This window comes from Mixophyes fleayi, chromosome 6, assembly GCF_038048845.1.
Source record: "Mixophyes fleayi isolate aMixFle1 chromosome 6, aMixFle1.hap1, whole genome shotgun sequence".
Classification (NCBI taxonomy): Eukaryota; Metazoa; Chordata; class Amphibia; order Anura; family Limnodynastidae; genus Mixophyes; species Mixophyes fleayi.
In genome coordinates, this window is record NC_134407.1 from 57029101 (window position 1) to 57048656 (window position 19556).

The following is a 19556-nucleotide window of genomic DNA, read 5'->3' on the forward strand; positions in this document are numbered from 1 at the left end:
AAGCTATTCTAACAGATTAACTATACCATAGCACTGCTTGATTTATGCAATGTGATGCTTAAATTAACTAATAAGAATGGTAATGTTAAAACAGTGCTTTCTTTCACACAAATATGACCTGTCTCACCGTGCAGAGGTTTTTTAATGATTCTAGACATTTTTATTCTCTTATGGAGAGCTGAATATTATTTCACATATTTGATTCATTTATATATAAAAAAAACCCAAAACAAAACAAAACCAAAAGACAAACCCACACACATTGAGAATAGTGTTCCCTCTTCATAACAGCCTCTCCTTTATAATGCCACCCTCACCACTAGTTATATTTTCTGCATGGACATATAATAATTTCATTATGTCACCCTCTTAGTAGTAATACCCTCATGAAAACATCAAGTTTGACTTGCATTTTATGCTGCAGTTATTTAAATAACGCCATGTACTGGATTACATTTAAGTATGATCTACAGCTAACAGTGTTTTTTCCTGTCAGAGACCAACATAAACATTCCCACAACAGTGCCTCACAGTTCATGAATATAAAAATGAATGAGACATCTGTCATCAATGAGACCTTATACTGACAAAACCTGGCTGCAGGAACATATTTTAGACCATGGTTCAGTTGTATTTTAGAGCAATACTGGTGTATTCTACCATGTAAAAACCTTAAACAATAAACATTTATGAGCACAGAATATTACATTTGTGTTACCACAACTCAGTCCTATTTTTATAACTAACTTTCCCTTTAAATCAATTACAGCATTAAATAACGTATTGAAATAAGATGGTTAACACAGAATATGCCAAATATTCATTTAGCAAAACCAATTCCAAAGTCACCACAGGGATTATATCTGCTGTGTTCATACACAGGTATAAGTATATTGTTACCATCGGCTCTTAAAAATAAAATTATTTTATTTTTTGTCATTCCATCTTTTACAATCTAGGTCATGCAAAATAACCCAAACCATTACACAGACAGACAGATGCAAATATAGTTAATAAATATTTGTTTAGGTTGCCTTTATTGCAGTATAAACAACAGTTGTAGAACTTCCATCAACCATTTATTTTAATCTATTTGAAGACGTAATTTTTTACTTCAGGAGGTTCCTTAGACGGATCCCCCCCACGTTCCAAGTACAGGTTGTTGTAAGGATATTGCTTGGGAGCCTGTAAGAAAAAAAAACAAAAAAACAATTGTGTTCTTAGCATAGGGTCCTTAAGTACATAGATGTTTTCAGAATGTGAATTATGTTATCAGGTCTGACTTCAATCATCATATATGGTTTCCTAATGGATTGATAAGCTGCATTCTTCTGTATATTAGTTCAGCACACAATAAGGATGCCGCCACTGTGTATAGGTGACAGGTTTACTTATATGTTCAGCAATTCATCTGAATGACGCCACTAATAATTAGCCAGACCGAAAAACATCAGCCACCATAAATCAAATGCGAGTCATTTGTATGTAACAATCTAAATAAAGGGTTATTACTGATGTTTCTGCTGTTTTATTTTACAAATAAATATCACTACATGATAGAGGTGCAATTGTAATCTGTGCAAGATTTCTCCCTCAATCTATATGGTGTGGTACCTACTTGTAAGACAATAGATGGTTGTGTTAAAACTAGACTATTGTAACATATAGGTACAGTGAATCAGTGAATTATGATACAGTACATCACAGTGAACTTGTAAATGATGCAAAAATTAAAAAAATTAAAAAAAAGACACCATAAAAATTATTAATTGGATATTTTTTTAGAACATTGATTCAAGATTGTGCCCTATATTCACAAGCAATGAAGAATTAAATACAAAGTATGAAAGCCAGCTCTCTTTAGAAGGTACACAATGTCTTAGACCTGGTCATCAGGGAAAAGTCACACTGCACAGGTCCCATGAGTGATTAAAAAAAAAAATCTCAGGTGGTACTATAGTTTTACAGAGGGAATGGATCTAGCAGGAGGAGCTAAACGTTTAAAAAAAAAAAAAAAAATGTAGAAACCCCAGAGAGGCTAAATTCCTAATTCTTTCCCATTCACATCATAACTACTTTGTCCTGGTGACCCAGCATTGTTAAGTTATCATACATGTTTAGTGGCGATCATTTAAAGTACTTGGCACAAAGAGACCATAGTTCTGTAGACTGTTCAATGTTATACATATCCTCTGTCTTAGCTTCTAGTTTTTATCTTCTTGTACATGTATTTGAAGCAGAATTGTTAAAGAAAAGATTGAATATGTTGTAAATAAAGATATGTACAATTACCAGTTAAAAAAATATTAAAATAAAAATATTTAAAAATAAAAATGTAGAAACCATAACTAGTAGTTATTGCAAGATCATGTCACCCTATGTAAATTAAGACATTGATCATGTAATACAGTTTGCATTTTATGCTGTTCAGAAGTGTATAAGAGGCATGTAGAATTCTGAATAGACATGGCTATAAAGCATTCATCAACAATCTCAGACTTGCATTAACACAATTTACAACAGTTTCTATTTTAACACAAGATGTACAAAAATCTTTGTCTGGAATTATAAAGCTATCATTGTAGCTGTATGCAGTAATGCCAGGTCCATTTTAAAATTGCTGGAAGAGAATGAATTGTGAAGTCATTAAACTCCTATCAAAACCAGATTTGGCCAACACATGCAAATTCAATGAGTTGGATGAACAGTATACAATATTACTTGACAGTTCATTTCAAATGATCAAGTATATTCAATACATACAATAGGAGGATAAATTGGGTATTGTTCTCCAATATAGAACATGAAGAGCATAGCAGCGATGAACCCAACCACAACTTTTAACATTGTATTAAATGGGACAATGGTTGGTGATGTATCAACTCGAGTCCGGACAAACTTGTCAATGTCCCAATGCATCTGAAAAAAAAAAAGAAAAGAAAAGAAAAAAAAAAAAGATTAAAACAAGGCTGTTGTAACAAAAACGTAACGCCTCAAAGTGTATCTGAGCCAACACACATTAGTAGAGGCAGCCACTATGTTGAAACTAACAATTCACTAAAAATTAGTTACATCATGGCGGCACTGATCCATTCTCCTAAATATGTACATAGTCCAGAAAATGACTGCCTCTAATGACGATGGGTAGGTACACGTTCCCTTCCACATGGCAGGAAGCAGTAGAGCACAAATAAGGAGATACATCCTCTCTTCAGGTCCTCTCTGCCTGCGTACTTATCACTCATTTACACAAGGAAACTAAAGCAAAGCAGTGCCATTAACATACAAAATGTATCTACAGATCCCAGTCGAGACTGAAAGTGCAAAACTGATTTAAGACAGTATCAAACATCCACCTATCACTTTCACATACAAATAGATAATACGTATATCATCCACTTTAAGCTAGCCATAGATGTTGTGATCATGTTACTGAATCTGATTGGACAGACACAATTAGTTTTGAGTCCATACAGCATCTATTGGCAGTATGGAAATCACCACATAGGTCACACAAACCCGATTTCCTAAGAGTGAGTGTCCCTCCCCTATTTCTAAGATGCCGCCTTTTCAAATGGCAGATGCACCAAGACCTCCCCATCCACCCATGAAAACACTCCAAGAAGAAGAGGTGCAACGGACATCCACCAAATACACTAGTGTTTCCTGGGCACTATATATATATATATATATATATATATATATATATATATATATATATATATATATATATATATATATATATATATATAGTGCATTCCTTCCCTCAGCCAGACTGTAGCAATTGTGCTCACCGGTTCTCCAAAATTTCTCCTATGGACAGCATAGTCCCACGCGTACCAAGGGTCTCTTTCTTCCTGTGATTTGTCAGGAAGCATTGGATAATCACCATACCTAGAAAACAATACACATGGAAAAACCAGATGTAATTCACATATCATGTATACAATTTAGAAGCCTTTTAGTTAAAGCAAATACCCTGCCACACTGTACTCAAAGAAACAGCAGCAGCCGCAAAGCATGTTGCTAAAGCTGAGAAAGGTATAATATTATCAAATAATTTATTCCTATTTTCTAAACATGCAGTGGTTTTTGACTTTAAAACATAAAAACAAAAGACAGACCTATGAAAACAAGACCTGATGCACCAATTTCCTAATAACCTCTCGGGAACTGCCAAGATATATTTTTATTTTAGTGGAATATACAGAAAAAGAAGCAGAAAAGCTTGCACCCTTTGCAATTAGTGCAACTCCAGAAAGAATTATGCGATTTCTAACATTTAAAAGGGATGTGTATTATTTGTAGTTAGAGGAATAGTCTACTACACATTAAAGCTCATTTACAAGTACAAAACAAAATATAGTAAACCACAGCATCCAGAAACTGTGTTTCATTTTCTGAGTTTCACTAGACAGATATAAGCTAATTGATTGGTTGCTGAAGTTCAGTGCAAATTGTGTACCTAAATGTGGTGTTCATAAATGAGTCCTATTGACTGCAAGCTCTTGGGTACATCTTTTGCATTGTGTGATGAACAAACTAAGCTGTTTAACAAGGCTGCCATTGGAGCATCATGAAAAAAAAACACTTTTTTATCTTTTTTTTACAGTTGTCAATGTAGCCTATAAGTCATAAAATAAAAGTTACTGTTTGCTACCGGGAATGACTGTGTGTACAGAATCACTGTCACTACCAATGTTTTGCACAGCAGACATATCTCCCACAGAGGCAACACTATCAGTTACTTAGTGATTTTACAGTTAGAGATTTTTTTTGCCACAACATATAAATGACAAGATTTAACAAACTGTATACAGGAAAGCCCCATTAGTACAGAGTGGATTTGACATTAAACTACCTACCGCTCTGTAGGGTTGTTACTACCAACAGAAAGAGGGACTCCCATCATTTAGGGAAGGCAAATAGGACATTTAAAATTAAGAACACATTTAAGGGAAGTGGGGATTTTTATTTTTGTAAAAACACTTTTAGAAAGTCAAATCCTTTAAAAATTGACTAATTCTTAAATAAATTACTACAATTCTATAATGCGAGAATATTTAATCCAAAAATAAAGTAGTAAAAGGAATAGTTTTGTTCATAATTGTAACTATAGAGATACAAGATATGGATATGCCTTACTTAAAATCAATATTTCAACATATACATGTTATTCAGACATCCATTGATTCAGTACTAAATGGAGTTTTTTGTTTGTTTATTTGTTTTTTTAATAAATGTAGGGATGTTGATTGTGTCAAAAGGGTTCTCCACTCAACATTTATTTTAGCAAACGAAATGTGTGGGGGCAGCTAAGTGAATACCATTGAGCTTAACAATTACTCAAGTGATCTTATATATGCAATGTGCCTAGTCAGTCATAATAATCCAGACTTCTGACGACAATTGCGTGCCATTACAAATAAGTGCTCACTTCATTGTATGCTGTTAACTATTGCAGAAGTGGTTACAAATCTGAGAGCAAAAACATCAGATATAGAAGCATTTCAGAAAAAAACACCTTACTCTAATACAAACGGAGAAAACAGAGGCTCTCATTAATCAACATAGTAAACATATGATAACACACCATAAATGTAAGAACAATTAACGTACAGGGGGATTACAAACAACGACAAGCTTACAATTGGCTATCTTTACAAAATGAGAGGCATCATGCCTTCCATTGGAGATGCATCCACAAACCAAAACCTATCTCTCTATATCTACAGCTGACGTCAGCTCCAATTATTCTTCAGTATTTACTGCCACCGATCTGTATACTGTTCAGTCACATAGTATTTATTTCATGCCACGAGGATGTCCACAATACAGTCCCCCCTCAGAAACAAGGTGGGGGAAAAAGAGGACGAGGTTGAAGGATTTCAACACAACCTCCAATTTACAAAAACAGTTATCCATTTGTCCAAGAGATTTTTATGGAGTATGTGGCTCTCTCATTGAATAAATAACTAATTTCCCCCTCCAATCCTTTTTCATTGCATATTAATTTATATGCTCTACAATGCAAACTTGGCTGAAAATAATCAGCTAATATGCATTCTTCTAAATTTAAACCGAAAATTGCTTTTCACTCTAGTTCAGCAACTAAGTTTAACCCACACAGAATGGGCAGCTTTCAAGTGATCCTGAGATAATGACTGTGGGGAAACAGTAGTGAATAACTACACAAACTACTGGAAGAAGTGCACAATCCAGCTTTCTGCTTCTGAGGCTTATTAATTATTACCTTCTGATCCAAATAAGGAACACCAGAGACAATTAAGTGGACCTTTGAACAAGGCATCCTCAGACAGCTGCCTTGATTCTGACTTATAGGATGTCTTGTTCACAGAATATCCATTGATACCCATTTTAAACACACTACCAAAAATGTATCAATCTTTGGATGGTCCACCAGCTCAGACCATTGTGTCAGTACATAGTTCACTTCAGCAACCTTATTTCATCTTTGATGCTTTATTACAACTTTTTGTACAACTCTTTCTACATACCTTAAATTGTTACAGGATATGTGAATTACCTTTGGCCTGTTTTGTCTACCATGTATGTGGCTGAGCTCTATATGGTTATACCACAGGATAATGTTGTTGCATTGATTTGACAAACATTATTAAAAGTACAATCAGATCCCCCACAGTGGAAACTATATGCCCCACTTTTGGTTTTCAGTGTTATTAATTTTCTCATATGCTTTTATTGAATGTAATGCAATCTAAAGAGAATCTTCTCTTTTGCTTCCCAACATGATATCCAAAATTACAATAAAATTACAATAATTTTGGATATCATGTTGGGAAGATAAAAATAAGATTCTCTTCAGATTGCATTCAATAAAAGCATATGATTGACTATTTCACATAAGGCAAATATTTCATCAGGCAAGAATAGGAAGTATACAGAAGACTGGCTATGGGAGGCTTTGGGAACTCCGGTGGATCAGGAATTATCATCTTTAATTATAAGGCGCCACAAAGGGTCCGCAGCGCCGTACATGACATATACAGAAAATAGTGACCCATGACACAACATGATACAGAAAAAACAGAAAATGAAGAACAAAAAAACGCAAAAACACAAACAAAAACACATACACACAGGTAACAGGGTAATGCAAATCAAAATATATCTGGGACAATGTGTGAAAGTGATGGTAGAAATGAGCGAGAAGTAGGTCGAAGCTTAAGAAAACAGGGCTAGGGAAGCAGGCCAAGAGGTACAGAGGGTGATGGAACAGTAGAAGGAGCCCACAAAGAAAGAGCGCTCTGCTCCAGAGAGCTTACACCCTAAAGGAAAGGGGGAGACACAAATAGGGTGGTACTAACTGGGGGAGAGAGCTGGGACAAGGGAGTTAGGAGGAGGACTGATAGACTTAAATAAAGAAATGAGTCTTAAGGGCACGCTTGAAGCCTTTGAGAGTAAATGCTAACCTGATGGAACGTGGAAGATCGTTCCACGGCTGGAGAGCAACCCCGGCAAAGTCCATATAACAAAGTAAGCAAACCTCCATACTTTTATTTTTCATAGGGAACTCCACCCAAGACAACAAAGTAAGTCTTGTGTGGAGTTTTTTTTATTTAACTTCTACCAAGCTCACAATATGATTTCTGATATACACAATGGATAAAACAATAAATGTTCATTTTTTTTCTCTGGTGTTCTAGTCTTTATCTTAAAAGTTATCTAACATGTATAATATGTTAAAAAATAAACAAAATGAAAACAGCAAAAAGGGTTTCACAAAATGAACAATACAATCAAGTCTTCTATGGCAAGTGGTTAGCAGTCCATCTTTCAGGTAACTCACCCCATTCCATCATCTGGGTAAGGTTTATAGTCCTCTAGTAGCATATTATATTTCTTGGCTGCAGCTGCTCTTTCTTGCTCTGTTTTGGGATACGGTCCAGGCAAAAGATCCTTTGGAAGGTCAGAAGCTATGTTAAAATATAAAAAATAAGAATTTAAAAAGCAGAATAGATATGGGTTTATTTTAAGGGCATGTAACTTATGTGTACAGATTAGGGTTATTTTATTTTTTAAGCAGGTATAAAATGCAGTTTTGTATTACATATTCACACATTTACATAACTATATGTGTGTGTGCAATACATAACCATTTTTTATAGCAGTAGAAGAATTCAAAAATGGTGTAATTATACATGCACACTTCATATTTTATATATTATTTTTTATATAGCACAAGTAATATACTACTATACACAGAATATAAAAGTAAATTCATTTTGTACCTAGTTTTGCATGTTGGAAGTTACGCCGAAACATAGACCTGGTGGAAACAGTCATAACATCACATCAAAATAATTTAGAGTGTAAGCTGCAATGGGGCAGGGACTGATGCGAGTTCTCTGTACAGCGCTGCGGAATTAGTGGCAATATATAAATAGCTGACAATGATGAAGCTCAAAGTCCAACCTACCACCACTTTATTAAGTTATGCTTTTAGGACTTTTCTTCTAAAGCAGAGCTCGGTTTAGCATAATTTATGACTTAAGTGGAAATAGAAGGTGCAAAGTATACCAATTAAAAGTAAAGTGACAGGGCACGATCTTCACTCACTGACTCTTTAGCTCATTTAATTATTCCCAATGTCCAAAAAGAAATCTCATTTCTGCACATCAGTACAAAAGTAAATGCACGCAAGCAGTTATTCCAAACATATTTTCCGAGGGGCCCATGCAAACTTCTGCACCACAGAATATACTGCTTCCCTGGAACCAAGGCACAACTGTGCAACAGTCCTTTGTAATGTATGTCCCATTAGACTCCATTTCACCCTTTTACACATAAGCTGCATCTAACTGTCACTGGGTAGCACCTTACACCCATATTAATTTATGTACCATGTAATATAACCAAAGCATTTGCACTGCAGTTTTACACTATTTTGATTCATAAATTACCTTTATTTTGCAAAACATCGTACAAAGTGAGCAGTAACAATAATAAATGTAAGGTTTCCTGCAAAGGACTGAACTTTTTTTCTTTTTAGGGAGTACATTTAACAAATATTTTATGAAGACTTTGGGGTCTATTTATTAAAATAATACAGTGACAATCAATAAGCATCACTGCAAATCACAGTTATGCAAGGTAAATTACAGCAGTGTTTCATTATGCCAGGGCTGCTCTGGGAGCCCCACTGAAGTCACCCCCTCTTTTTTCCTAATTACCAGTAGCCTAACACTGTCAGTGAATGGAGCATAGCACTTCCACAGGTGAGGGATCCATTGAAAATGACAGGTAACGACATCCTTCACTGCTCAATATATTGGATAAATTTGCGGTCCCCATATTGATATATAGGTCATCTATGATTTCTCTCCTTCATGAACCCTTCATAAATTATGCAAATGCCATTTTACAGGGAAACTGCCGTTTACTCCATTTGTACAGTTGATCACTACTTATTAACGAGAACCCTACTTCTGCATGGTTCATCAAGATGTATCAGTTTTTCTCACCAGACACCAGGGGAGGGATGACATATTTTAGCCCAGGGGGCAAGACTTGGCGCAGCAGCCTTTTAAAAAGGAAAAAAAATGCAGATCACCCAGCCCAAGTTAGCAAACTATGGGACCAGCTCGGGGGGCAGATGCCCCCAGCCCAGCCTGCCCCTGCCAGACACATATACTACAGACAAAATGATCTGTAAGGGTATTCAAAGGGAAAATAAAATCTAAATAACTGCAAGTAGTGGTACATATATGTTATCCAGCTTCGGATCTATATACACATATACAGTTATGTCAGATACCAGTATGACTGTCTATATACATATAACTCTGGGCGGACATGCACAGTGTGAAGGTGACACTGAGACAGCCTGTAGTCTACATGACCTCCAGATCGCGGTCAGTCTATAACGTGTCACCCACCTGCTCTCACACTGCAGCACTGCAACAACGGACCGGCCCTGCGCCCAGCAAGCGATACCAGAGCGGCCCTACGGGTCACCGCAGCCAGCAGGCTGGCCCTAAGCGCCGCCATGATTACCAGCTCTGTAGGTCCCCACTGCGCAGGCGCAGCGTTACGGAGAATACGTAAGGACAACCACTGTCACCTACAGGAAGTACGGAGGCCTCACGTGGTCAAAATGCATCAGCTTATCGCGTTTTCCACAACACTTCAGCAGCAAATACTCCTTTTCCCAGCTTTCACTGCACCAACTACAGCGGGTACTCCGGTCAGTAGTACAAATGTTTCAAGCATATTAGGAGGAACAGAAGCCATTTCTGCCTCGATGGATCAACTAACTATTCTTCTCTGGCTGTTCTTGTTGGCTATTTACTAATAGATGTGTGAATGTCCAGTAACCCATAGCAACCAGGGCCCTCTTAAGAACATCTTGGGCACCCGGGCACAGCAGTGCACCGGGGCCCCTATATATACAAAAAAAAAAAATGATTATATATATGGGCCCTGCAGCCCAGGGGGGCCCGTCGGAGGCAGCAAAAAAAAAAAAAAAACCTGAAAAAGAAGAAGAAAATACTTACCTTGCGGTCAGCTGGCGATCCGGCTCCCTCCATGGTCTTCTCCGTCGCGCTCCGCAATGGATGTCGGACGGGCGTGATGACCTCACGCCCGTCATGCACTGCGAGCGCCGCACGGAGGAGGAGACCATGGAGGGAGCCGGATCGCCAGCTGACCGCAAGGTAAGTATTTTCTTCTTTTTTTTCAGGTTTTTTTTTTTTTTTTTTGCTGCCTCCGACAGGTCCCCCTGGGCTGCAGGGCCCCGGGCACCTGCCCATTGTGCCCAATGGGAAAGACGGCCCTGATAGCAACGAATCAACCATTAGCTTTCATCGATGTAGCGTAAGACACAGAAAACAAGTGTGTGTTTAGTTGCCATAAATTACTGCTCGGTGGCGCTATTAATCTTGTAATGACCTGAATGCTTATCCTGTTTGCCTAATATGTGTGATCTTTTCAAGTTTAGGGAAAGTGATAGGGGCTAACAATGATGTGTGTTTTATTTATTTCAATGCTATATTTTACTTTTTATTAAATTGTCCTCCAAATTGTTAGATTTTTTTTATCATTATACAGCAACTATTTGTTTACTGTAATAGTAGCTTATTTTATTTGTTGTTACTAATCTGTGTCCTCTTAGACCCAGTAGCTCTCTTTCTTACAGGGGGTTTCAGCAATCAATATCACCAGGTTATAGACAACCCCGCTCCAGATATGCGGCAGCACATTGCACAGATGACAATTTTTTCTAAGGTCTCAATCTTGTCACTGCATTGAACCACAGCAACCGATCAGCAATTAGATGTTATCTATATAGTGCAATTTAGACAAGGGAAGCAAGTGTTTTTCCATGGTTTAGTGCAAATTGTTTGCCTAAATGCAGTATTAGTAGTGAACTTTTATGTTGGTAAATAACCCATTGGATAAACAGTCACAAACTTGAGTCTTGTATATGTAATCATGGACAAAAGTTTTGAGAATGACACATGTATTGATTTTCACAAAGTTTGCTGCTTCAGTGTTTTTAGACCTTTTTGTCAGATGTTGCTATGGTATACTGACGTAAAATTACAAGCATTTCATAAGTGTCAAAGGCTTTTATTGACAATTAAATTAGGTTTATGCAAAGAGTCAATATTTGCAGTATTGACCCTTCTTTTTGAAGACCTTGGCAATTTGTCCTGGCATCTACTTCTGGGCCACATTTGCCTAATCAATGCTTGGAGTTTGTCAGAATTTGTGGGTTTTTATTTGTCCACCCGCTTCTTGAGGATTGACCACCAGTGATGATGATTTGACCCCGAGCCACTCAGTTATCACTTTTGCCTTATGACAAGGTGCTCCATCATGCTGGAAAAGGCATTGTTCGTTACCAAACTGTTCTTGGATGCTTGGGAGAAGTTGCTCTTGGAGGATGTTTTGGTACCATTCTTTATTCATAGCTGTGGCCTTAGGCAAAATTGTGAGTGAGCCCACTGCTTTGGCTGAGAAGCAACCTCACACATGAATGGTCTCAGGATGCTTTACTGTTGGCATGACACAGGACTGATGATAGCACTCACCTTTCCTTCTCCAGACAAGCGTTTTTCCAGATGCCCCAAGCAACCTGAAAGGGAATTCATCAGAGAAAATGACTTTACACCAGTCCTCAGCAGTCCAATCCCTGTACCTTTTGCAGAATATCAATCTGTCCCTGATGGTTTTCTTGGAGAGAAGTGGTTTCTTTGCTGGTGTTCTTGACAAAAAGTCAAAAGTCTTTGCCTCACTGTGTGTGCAGATGCACTCACACCTGCCTGCTGCAATTCCTGAGCAAGCTCTGCACTGGTGGTGCCCCGATCCCACAGCTTTAGGAGACGTCCAGGCGCTTGCTGGACATTCTTAGGTGCCCTGAAGCCTTCTTCACAACTATTGAACCTCTCTCTTTGCAGTTCTTGATGATCCGATAAATGGTTGATTTAGGTGCAATCTTACTAGCAGCAATAACCTTGCCTGTGAAACCCTTTTTGTGCAAAGCAATGATGACTGCATGTGTTTCCTTGCAGGTAACTATGGTTAACTGAGGAAGAACAATGATTTCAAGCACCACCCTCCTTTTAAAGCTTTCAGTCTGTTATTCTAACTCAATTAGCATGACAGAGTGATCTTTAGCCTTGTCATCGTCAACATTCTCACCTCTGTTAACAAGACAATCACTGACCTGATGTCAGCTTGTCCTTTTGTGTTAGGGCTGAAATGCAGTGGAAATGTTGTTTTTGGGATAAAGTTCATTGTCATGACAAAAATGTCATGAAATTAATTGCAATTCATCTGATCACTCTTCATGACATTCTGGAGTATATGCAAATTGCCATCATAAAAATGGAGGCAGCAGACTTTGTGAAAAAAAATATTTGTGTCATTCTCAAAACTTTTGGCCATGACTGTACATATATTTGCTCATTCTCCTTAAATTTCTGGGAGACTCCCAAATTCCGCATATGTATCCCGGGAGAGCAGGCCATTCTACCGTATCCTGCCCACTTACTAGTAAAGAGGTGCGAGGAAAAATGAGCGGAGGTTCCTACCGTAGTTGCCGGCAATTGAATCTTCTATATTTCTTGTTTCTTATTCTTTCCAAAATCTTATTGTTTGTACCAAAATGAGCAAAGAAAAAAAAAAGAGAAGAAAACACACTGGATCAGTGCAATAATATGAAATTAAATATATAACTGGAACTTCCCAGTGATGGTATCATACATTACCAGTGGGTAAAAGTGATAAATAATGCCCACCAGGTGACGTGCAGTGGATGAAGCGGCAAGCAATTACACTTATAAAGTATATAATATCTTCTATAAAATGTTCTCATTTAACCTAAAAATAATGGTATAGCCAAATAGTGTAATATAGTTGTAAAATGATTAAACAGTCAAATCTATGGCGCCTAGTGTGTACTTGCATGAATAAAAAAGATTAACCAGCATGTAATTAATCTCTGTGATGATTTTCTGTTCTGTTGACGACTTAAGAGCACCCCCTCTGTTGTACGCAGAGAATGAAGAAATAAAAACACAAAAAGGCTTCTCTCATCTATTACGGTTTTATAAACAATTAAACACACACTTTAATGAAGCGCGCTTACAATATAACATTTCTATATATAACCTAAAATAATGTTAGTCCCCTTTTGTTAGTTAAGGAGTCCTCCCAGATTGGAAATGTTAGGCATGTATATCTCCACTTACTTATGGTGGTATGATGTGTTTATCTGACTAAGCTCCATCATACAAATATATAGCCCATTCTTTCACTATTTAAGCTCATCGTGTCACCTTATAGCTCTCTCATGTTACCAGATAGCCCTACTATGCCACTCCATGCCCAATAATACTGTTTATGTAAACCAATACTGTGGTGTTGCCAATCTCTTGCACTCTAGCAATGCAGCTTAGATATAAATTAATATTATTCTCTTCACCACCATCAAATCACCTGTGTAGATTACTGGACTTATGGCAGCCGTCACTGCTTTACCTCCTACTATGGAATTCCAGCCATGTTTTATACTGCTCAGCATTTCAAATGGCCAAAGAAGTACATTTAAGAATTATTCAAAAATGTGCAATTATTCTAACAGTAACAGATGTAAATTACTATAGACCACTGTCACGACCCAGTGTAACGCTCCGGTCCCACAGATAGTACCTGTCTCGTTACCTGCACTCCATCTGGAAACTGCCATGTCCCAGCACCAGTTCATTCATTCAGCTATATTCAGATCTGTGCAGGTGCAGCCTATTACACTTCAGGACCTCCTCCCTCTTTGTTACCGCGAATCCTGCGCACTATTGCCGTTAATACGGTACCGCATTAACGCAGCTTTTCGTACGCAACCCTATGGGCTGCAAACGAAAATCCATGTTATTGCGGTACCGTGTATTGACTACGCGGCCCGTTCCGGCGCGATCCCGCTGACCGGAAAGCTAATTGAATATGCCCCTATGAATTCATTTACAAACACATTTTCAGTTTTATATGACTAGTAATTAGCTTGCATATGACGATAACAGTTTACTGTAAATGGTTACAAGTGCCACACAGCTATTGTACCAGTAAAATAACTAAAAATTATATACAAAGTATGGGCTATATTTAGATCTACATCCACAAATAGGGCCTCATTCATCAAGGCACGCATACTGAGCAGAACATGCGTTTGTTTTAGAACGCACGGAGTTCAGGCATACACACTCCGGAATTCAACAAGGAGCGTATCTGAAGATAAGTGCAATTTTGAATTCAGGTGTAGGTCTGCACAGCTCTACTTAGACACTGCAGGATATGTCCAATACCTATCAGGAATTTAAATTTGCAAATGAACTGACAGGAAAAAAAAAATAATGTTGCCTGTTAATGTTATAGGTAACTGATAAAATAGTCCCAAAAAAGGGTTTTTTATGTATTTTTCCCCCCATGAAATATTTTTTAGGATGTTGTTAATGTCTATTGAACAATAAAATATTTTTTTTACAGTAGTTCCTGATTGCAAATACATATTTTAGCATGCGTACGCAACTGTCATCACTAGTAATGAGGACTTAGACGAGCCCTGTAGCTGGAGCAGGAGATACGGCAGAAAAACAAGCACCTTTGTAATGCCCAAAGCTTGAATCGGACATGGTTGTGTGCGCTCGTGCTTGGCACAGCTTTTCTGTACATTTACTACAAGCGAACGCTCCTCACCCACCCTGTTTCCTCCCAGAAATCATAAACTTTAGTAAGTGTCCTTTGCAAGTGCAGATTAATTGTACGTTGCTGCGTTTAGTTACGTATGGTCAGGTTCTGGGCATGCGCAGATCAAATTTGTGGATTATATGCACAAAATCCTCATTTAAGTTCTATATATGCTTTTCCTATTTATTTTCTAACTATAGTAGCAAAGGAAAACTTAATTAAGTTAAAGGCATTCTTAAACAATGCCAGGAGCTGCATTTTGCTGCTAGTGCATGCTTTGTGCTGGCAGATGCTACACTGCTACAAGAGCATTGCCAGAGGCTGCCCAGTTTAATAATAATTATATGACTACTTTTATTACGGTAATAGTGCGCGTAATTACCGTTATTACGGTACTTTAACCATAGATACCTTTACCATAATATTATCTATGTATAAATAACCTTTCATTCATTTATTAAATAATCGAATGTGGATTGGAACTTTTTTGAAAAGGTGTACTATTTTCAAGTATAAGTGTGTGGGTTGTTTACACATGCGATTGTGTCATTAGACGTACCATACTAATCGCAATCACACAGTAATCCGATATTAATTTAACCAAATTCATCCAATTATTTGACTTCAACAAGTGAGTGGAGAGAAAGTGGGTCTTGCGATTGTAGATAAGTACTGTAGTAGTTTGGAAGAAAAGAAGAGAATTGGGGCAGTAGCTGAAGAGAGAGGTAGGATGGAGAGATGGTTTCCTGAGGATAGGAGAGATGAGTGCATAATTGAAAATGGAAGGTAAAGTGTCACTGGAGAGGGACAGATTGAAGAGGTGAGCTAGGTGCAAACAAACATTGGAGGAGATGGAGGGGAAATATTGGACTAGAGATAGCTGGTTGAGTGGGAAGAGGAAGAGTATGACGATCTCATCCTCAGTAACAGGAGATAAAGAACTGAGGGTGGTTATTTGAATAGAGGAGAAGATGGGAGTGGGGTGATGGATCTAACAAGAAGAGATCTTTAGACAGATGTTGATTTAGCCTTTGAAGTAGGTGGCAAAGTTATGAGCAGGAGGAAAAAGGAGAGGGTAGTGGGTGGGCAGAGGTGGAAGTTGATGGTGGCAAAGAGGCAATGGGGGCTGGGCGATTAGGTAGCTCTTATGGTTGTAAAGTAGGTTTGCTTGGTGAGAGAGAACGTGGTATAGTAAGAAGACAAGGTAAATCTGTTGTGGAGGAAGTCCGATTTGAAGCAAGATTTTCTCCAATAATGCTCAGCGGTATAGGAGCACTTTTGCAGGTAGCTGGTCTGTTTGTAGTAATAGGGTTGGTGTGCAGATTGCCGAAGATGAGATGTGGTGGCTGGAGCTGCCTCATCTAGGGCTGTAGTTAGTGTAGTGTTAAGGCAGGACATGGTACCAATGATAGGTGCGTCTAATGATGCTGAGAAGAGGATCAGGTTAAGGCCATTTAGGTGTCCCTGTGTGCTCACGAATTTGGGTGGATTGATGGAGCAATGTAAGGTAGAAGGAGCAGAGGTCTGTGAAGTTTCTACAATGAATTATATTGCTATCGTCTATAAATTCATTACATTGTTGTTATTATAATGAAAATTAGACCAAATCTTCGTTAATGCTAAAATCATTATTGATTTTTGTTTATTATTCTATAACTCCTTATCATCCTTTAACCACTAGGGGCTCTGTGTCACTAGAGTCCATGAGTAGAACCCTGTTACATAACTTGGCTACAAAGTGAGAAATTCCACTCATGTTAATAAATATGTAGAGACATATAATTTGCTATGCACAATACATTGTAAAAATATGATTTGCAGAAGAACAATAAATAGAAAATAATTAAAAATAAATAAAGTCATGCATACTAATAAATAGTTTTTTTTCCCACAATAGATTTGCAAGATCGCCAAATGCACAATATTAGAAGAACAGCAAATAATTAAAATATATTTTAGCTTATTAATCTGCAAATACCTATAAGATATATAAATCAATAATTAGTAAGCAGAGACGGTCCACAGTATTATAAGGCACCATAGCAAAATTTGGGGGATGGCACAATGTCCTCATGTTGCCCTCCGAAAACCTCTGCTCTCTTCTTGTGGGAGTTCTCTGAACATGCAGAGTCCCTGTGCATTCCCAAAGGAGGCCCTTTGCATTGTATCATTATGTTGTCAGTAGAGATGCTCAGGCTCTGTTCCCCGAGAAATGAACACACCCGAACTTAGCAGATCCGATTATCGAGTTGAGACGAGACAGTACTTTTTCGCGCCCTCAGAATTGAAAACGAGGCAAAACGTCATTGTTCCGTCGTCTGATGTCGGATCTCGCGAGCTTTGGATTCTATAGGTATCGCCCTCCACAACAATCCAGCTCCATTTCACAGAGGGACACAGAAGGGGTAGCACAGTTCTTGACAGTCTCTAGTGCAGTTGGGCAGCGTCATAGGTGGAAAAGAAAGAGGAGGGGTAGCAGTGTTCTTCAAAGTCTCCAGTGACATTCAGAAGAGCTCCATTGCTAATTGTCATTGTAGAAATAGAAATAATAAGGCTGGCAGGCTTTGTGTTCTAAATCTGCAGTCACATTGTACTGTGTTATATAGGCAACATACAAAGAGGAGAGCTTCATTGCTCCATTGCTAATTGTCATTGCTGAAATAGAAATAATAGGTGGAAAAGAAAGAGGAGGGGTAGCAGTGTTCTTCAAAGTGTCAAGTGACATTCAGGAGAGCTCCATTGCTAATTGTCATTACTGAAATATAAATAATAGGGCTGGCAATCTTGATCTAAATCTGCAGTTACATTTTACTGTACCATAGCTCACTCAGAAACAGCAGAGGTGGCAAGGTTCAGTACTGAAACAGAAATTGTAATAATAGGGCTGTCTGTGTTCTTAAAAGTCTCCAGTGATATTCTACTGTGCCATAGCTCTTACAGAAACAGGAGGGGTGGCATTTTTTTTGTCACTCTCAAGTCTCAGTCATGATTATACTAATCCCTCTACCTCATGTGCTAAAGTCTATGTTCAAGTGCATAGTGGTTTTAAGTCAGGGAAAAAAAAAATGTAAATAAAAAGCTTGTACCTTTTGTAAAGAAAAAACACCTCTCTAATGAAGGTGAACATTTACTGTAGAAAAACATAAAATTGCCAACATGTCATTCTACCCAAAATATTAACAAGCATACCAGCATCAGCTAGCTCCCTTCTCTCAGTTAGATCTCAGCACCTGCAATCTACACTGTCATCATATTCACTATCATCAGTGTGTACATCATCCTCAAAAAATACTAATTTATCCCCGCTGAAATCCACCATCACAGAAGTCTGTGTACTTTGATATAATTGCCGCTAATGGCCTTCCTCATGGAATTTGTAGGCACTTCTGCCTTACAGCACTGGGGTCATGAATTCAATTCCCGACCATGGCTTTATCTGTGAGGAGTTTGTATGTTCTCCCCGTGTTAGCGTGGGTTTCCTCCGGGTGCTCCAGTTTCCTCCCACACTCCAAAACATACTGGTAGGTTAATTGGCTGCTAACAAAAATTGATCCTAGTCTCTGTGTGTGTATTAGGGAATTTAGACTGTAAGCCCCAATGGGGCAGGAACTGATATGAATGGGTTCTCTGTACAGCGCTGCGTAATTAGTGGCGCTATATAAATAAATGGTGATGATGATTTTAAGGAAGAGCTGTCACGATTTTTGGGCAATTCTTTTAGACGAGACCAAAAAAAGCTAAGTTTTTTCATAGCAGCAATTTCCAAAGAAACTGAAGGAGGAGACGTCATTGTGTCATGTACCACTTGAGCTGTCCGCTTGCTGACCAGCAGCTCATTGCATCTCTTGAGATGTGGGTCAGTTGGAAAGAAAGAAAAGACATAGCTCTTAAACCTAGGATCAAGCACAGTTGCCAAAATGTAATGGCTCGATTTCAAGATGTCGATAACTCTTGGATCCTGGTGAAGCGAATAAAGTACTTAATCTACAAGTCCAACATATTTAGCGGAATTGCTTTGTTTCATTTCCTCCTTCAATTTCTCTGGCTGCTTTTCAAAAAGTCTGATTAGGGGAATCACTTTACTCAAGCTAACATTGCCTGCACTCTCTTTACAGGTGACTACTTCGAGTGGTTTCAGCACCTTGCACAACACGGAAAGTATTCTCCACTGCGCTGGACTAAAGTACATTCCCCTTAAATTCTATTCTTGCAGCTGCTGCATTCTCCTACATGCTGTTGCGGAATCCCGAAAATGACCCTAAATATTTTGTCACACAGACAGGATCTCCTGCATGTCATTGTCATTTTTTATAAAGTTCTGTACCACC

The 19556-nt window shown here is 38.1% G+C and overlaps 1 protein-coding gene across 1 annotated transcript; it reads right to left on the reverse strand.

The window, feature by feature from the left end:
- Positions 1-1007: 1007 nt before the first annotated feature.
- Positions 1008-10077, reverse strand: NDUFB8 (NADH:ubiquinone oxidoreductase subunit B8). The gene is made up of 5 exons (XM_075216607.1): positions 9921-10077; positions 7832-7958; positions 3795-3894; positions 2764-2919; positions 1008-1185 (listed from the first exon to the last, which is right to left on the reverse strand). Exons 1-5 carry the CDS (start codon positions 10030-10032, stop codon positions 1090-1092), a joined length of 591 nt encoding a protein of 196 aa, XP_075072708.1. The 5' UTR covers positions 10033-10077; the 3' UTR covers positions 1008-1089.
- Between the last annotated feature and the right edge of the window lie 9479 nt (positions 10078-19556).

Excerpts from the sequence above, each read along its gene's own strand:
- NDUFB8 (XM_075216607.1), bottom strand. The coding sequence starts at position 10,032 with ATGGCGGCGCTTAGGGCCAGCCTGCTGGCTGCGGTGACCCGTAGGGCC. Across the intron at positions 3,895-7,831 it reads TACCCAGATGATGGAATGGG|GTATGGTGATTATCCAATGC; the intron begins GTGAGTTACCTG and ends ATTGTTTTCTAG. Across the intron at positions 2,920-3,794 it reads GGAGAAATTTTGGAGAACCG|ATGCATTGGGACATTGACAA; the intron begins GTGAGCACAATT and ends TTTTTTTTTCAG.